This window comes from Oratosquilla oratoria, chromosome 16 (genome assembly GCF_046742065.1).
Source record: "Oratosquilla oratoria isolate Oo_2021 chromosome 16, ASM4674206v1, whole genome shotgun sequence".
Classification (NCBI taxonomy): domain Eukaryota; kingdom Metazoa; phylum Arthropoda; class Malacostraca; order Stomatopoda; family Squillidae; genus Oratosquilla; species Oratosquilla oratoria.
In genome coordinates, this window is record NC_134792.1 from 27,086,598 (window position 1) to 27,091,093 (window position 4,496).

Here is a 4,496-nt window from a genome sequence, read left to right on the forward strand (position 1 = left end):
TATGTACCGCTAGCACAGGCCTAATTGATTGAATGATATAACGGTACTCTCAAGCAAATAGACGGGTTAGGAAACTGATCCCCCCGAAATACATAACACATTAACCATAGGAAGAACATAAAATGAATACGAGAAAATAAAAGAATGACATGCCACAGATGGGCCGAGTATCCACACGCCAGACTACCCCGCGTAATATTCATTGATTAAATCTGGTAATTACAACATATCAAAGAAATAAACACAGAAAGACACCAAGTGAAAGGAAACAATCCCACAAAAATAAAAACTAATAAACCATACCGTTCACTAACTCAAATAAAATAAAACAAAATGCAATAAAACATAAAACACAGACCAAAAAGCAAATTACTGTCGTGATGAGTGCATCCTTTCCAACATATTCTTCGCTCCTTTGTAGATCGGGTTCAAAGTGATGCATCTGTTAATGCTATTCTCATCTCTAGCCCACGCTTTTAGGAATAACCTGACACTTTTTCCATTTCTTTTGTATTTAATGTCTGCATTATGCCAATCCATCTCATGACGTCTTTCCATGCAGTGCCTTAGAATGTCTTAACTCTCATGTCCCTCCTACCGACAGCACCCTGGTACTCTTGCAATCCAGTCGCCAATTTCTTTCCAGTTTCCCCAACATAATGGGTCTCACACTCCTTACACTTAACGTCGCACACCACTCCTATCCGGTCTGCTTGACTCTCTATGTCTTTCACTTTGGTCAGAGCTCCAATGAGCGTGTTTCTGGGTTTATGTGCCACTTCTACACCATGCTTCCTCAGCAATCTGGCCGCTACCTCAGACGCCCCTTTCAGATAAGGGACAGTAACCCGCGGTGCATCTCGTCGACTATCGCCTACCTCAACATTCGGTTGGTGTGTCGTCCACCTTTTCACCACCGAATTCAAATAACTGTTTTTCCTGGATACTTTCTTAAGGTGTCTCTTCTCCTTCCTCCTACTGTCCTCCGTAGGACATACCCTAGATCATAAAGTCTTGACCGCACTTTTTTCGTGTGCGATCGGATGACAGCTGTTATAATCTATTAGCCAGTCAGTATGGGTGTCCTTCCTGTAAATACCTGTTGTCAACGTGGCACCGTTTCTCCTCACTATGACACCCAGGAATGGCAATCGTCCGTTCTCCTCTTTCTATATTTCAAACTGAATGGCCTCATTCTTCCCATATAAGAGATCGAAGAAAAGTTCCACCTCCCCTTTCTTCATAATGAAAAATAGGTCATCCACGTAAGATACCCATAATTTTAATGATGGTGGCGCATCCTCCAACACCTCATAGCGTTGCATAGCTATTTCCACCTAAACCACAGAGATTGGAGAGCCCATGGGTATACCCACGTTTTGATGATACATCTTTTCTCTGAACTTGAAGAAAGTCAAGTCCAGACACAAATTGACTAGTCCCATCAACTCCTTTGCCATCAGTTTTTTCTTTTCTAGAAATTCTTGACTGTTCTTCACCGTGGACATTGCAGCCTGCCTTAAGAGATCCTGTGGCAATAAAGCAAACATCGCTTTAACGTCAAAAGACACCATGCAATCGTCTTCTTCCATGTTAATCCCTCTAAGCCTCTTCACAAAGTCAGCAGAGTTACTGAACATCCACTCTGAGCTTTCCACCAGTGGCCTCAGACGTTTGGCCAAATCTCTTGCCAACTTGTAGATAGGCGAGCCTCTGAAAGCAATAATGGGCCTTAGGGGTACGTCCTCCTTGTGTACCTTTGGGAGTCCATAAAACTTGGGAATCATGGCGTCTCCCGATCTCATTCTAGATCATTCACGGTCTATAATTAACCTAGCCTCTTTTAAGCTAAGTTCAATTTCAGAGCCGAGAAAAATAAACTAGTTTTAAAAAAGAAAATAAGCCTTGCAAAGGTTAAGGATAATATCAAGAAATTTCAGCTAGAAATTAAAAATAAAGTCGAAGCTCTAAAAACTAACAAGGACACAGTCGAAGATATGAATTTGAATTTGTTTTTGGATCATAGCCGTAGACCCACAACTCATCTCCGGTTATTACTTGTTTCAGGAAATTTTAGTCATTTGTAGCAGCTTGAACAATGCCCTGTGAAATTTGACTATGAAATTCCTTCTGCTCATGGGTCAGGAGACGCTGGATGAAATTTGCCGCCACGCATGTCATGCCAAGATCTTCCGTTAAAATCTCTAAAACCCTTGTCCGCGGGATACCAGGTTCATCTTCTAATTCTCGGACTGTCAGTCGCCGATTTTCATTGGTTGCAGTCTTCACATATTCAACATTTTTGGGTGTTCTGCTAGTTGAAGTCCTACCAGAACGTGGACCACTTTCAACGAATTCTCGGCCTTCTTTGAAGCGTTTTCACCACATCTATATCTGTGCTTCACTCACTGAATCATCCTGGAATGTCTTCTTAATCATTCAAATAGTTTCCGCTGATGAATATTCAAATTTGCAACAGATTCGCTGATCTACTTGCTCAGTCATTGTCAATACGATGATCAAACAATACATACCTTCACTCAACTGTGTCTGGCCGCTAATTGAGTTGTGACATGGAACTATGGCCGCTCACGCATGCGCAGTAGGGACTTCTGTCAGTGTTTGTCAACTTTTGTCATGATTTCACTACCAGTTCTGCAAATATTCATAACAGCTGGATACTTTCCGGACAGACCTCGTATACATATATGTATATGTATACATATATATATATATATATATATATATCTAAAAATATATATATGTTTATATATATATATAAATATAAATATATATATATATATATATATATACATATATACTGTATATTGCATCTGATGTCATTATGAACCGAAAATCTCTGCTGGGTTTTATGTTTTTGCCATTGCAATCCACTCTAATTGCGATGTAGCACTAAATTATTTACGACGCCGTCTATACATTTAGCTTTGTATATTTTTGAAGTTATACGATTTAGAATACTTTTTCTCTTGTACATAAATACAATAAAATTTGTTATCCTTTTCCTCTCTCACTTATTATCATTTTGTCGATATTTCTTTTATTCTCACCTTTTGAATATTTTACATATGTCATTCACCTGATTCTTTATTATTATTTTTTTCTATTTTTAAGCCTCCCACCCTTATAAGGGTGAAATAGCCCTTAGTATATAGAAAAGTATATGATTATATATGTATATATAAACATATATATACATATATATATATATGTATATATATATATATAAGTGTGTGTGTATGTGTGTGTGTGTGTGTGTGTGTGTGTGTGTGTGTGTGTGTGTGTGTGTGTGTGTGTGTGTGTGTGTGTGTGTGTGTGTGTGTGTGTGTGTGTGTGTGTGTGTGCTCACCTTTAATCTTTGGATCACGTGCTGGACTCGTGATTGACAGCTATTTCCCTAACGGAAGAGAGCTCAGAGCTCGTATAACCGATCTATGGGTAATGATGTGACCTTACACGCACACATCCCTAACCTCCCGACCACGAGAGTTGGAATAACGACTCGAAGCGCAGCGATACTGAAATTATTTCAGCCCTGGGCAGGATTCGAACTCAGGCCACCGTATTGACAGTCAGGGACCCGTGTGTGTGTGTGTGTGTGTGTGTGTGTGTGTGTGTGTGTGTGTGTGTGTGTGTGTGTGTGTGTGTGTGTGTGTGTGTGTGTGTGTGTGTGTGTGTGTGTGTGTGTGTGTGTGTGTGTGTGTGTGTGTGTGTGTGTGTGTGTGTGTGTGTGTGTGTGTGTTTGTGTTTGTGTGAGATTCACCTTGGTCTTTGGATCACGTGTTGAACTCATGATCGACAGCTATTTCCCTAACGGAAGAGAGCTCAGAGCTCGAATGACCGATCTATTGGTAATGCTATAACCTTACACACACACACACACAACTCCCCACCCACGAGAGTTGGAGTAACGACTCGAAGCGCAGCGATGCTGAAATAATTTCAGCCCTGGGGAGGATTCCAACCAAGTACTGGCGGTACCGCCGTACTGACAGTCTGGTACCCTACCAACCGCGCCACCGAGTGTGTGTGTGTGTGTGTGTGTGTGTGTGTGTGTGTGTGTGTGTGTGTGTGTGTGTGTGTGTGTGTGTGTGTGTGTGTGTGTGTGTGTGAGTGTGTGTGTGTAAATATATATATATATATATATATATATATATATATATATATATATATATATATTGAATGAGAATCAGACAAGAAACAATGGTCTCAAACTGTCCGGAAATAGATTCAATTTGGAAGTAGGTAGAAACAACTTTGCCAACCGTGTAGTTAATGAATGGAATAAACTTCCTGCACAGGTAGTGCAATGTAGTTCAGTTCGAAGCTTTAAGAATAATTTAGATAAACACCTAAGCAAGATGCTGTAACGATTATTATCTATTTTATATTATTTGTTTTTCTTCTGTTATAATTTGTCTGTCTGATTTTCACTTATTGTTAGTTATATGTCAATTTATTATTATTTACTATTT

General features: G+C 39.7%; 1 protein-coding gene across 1 annotated transcript; it reads right to left on the reverse strand.

Moving 5' to 3' along the window:
• Positions 1 to 1,337: 1,337 nt before the first annotated feature.
• On the reverse strand, positions 1,338 to 1,805 carry LOC143033578 (uncharacterized). The gene has a single exon (XM_076199069.1). The coding sequence runs from the start codon at positions 1,803 to 1,805 to the stop codon at positions 1,338 to 1,340; it is 468 nt and encodes a 155-aa protein (XP_076055184.1).
• Positions 1,806 to 4,496: the final 2,691 nt, after the last annotated feature.

Coding starts and splice junctions, on each gene's coding strand:
- LOC143033578 (XM_076199069.1), bottom strand. CDS start 1,805: ATGAGATCGGGAGACGCCATGATTCCCAAGTTTTATGGACTCCCAAAG.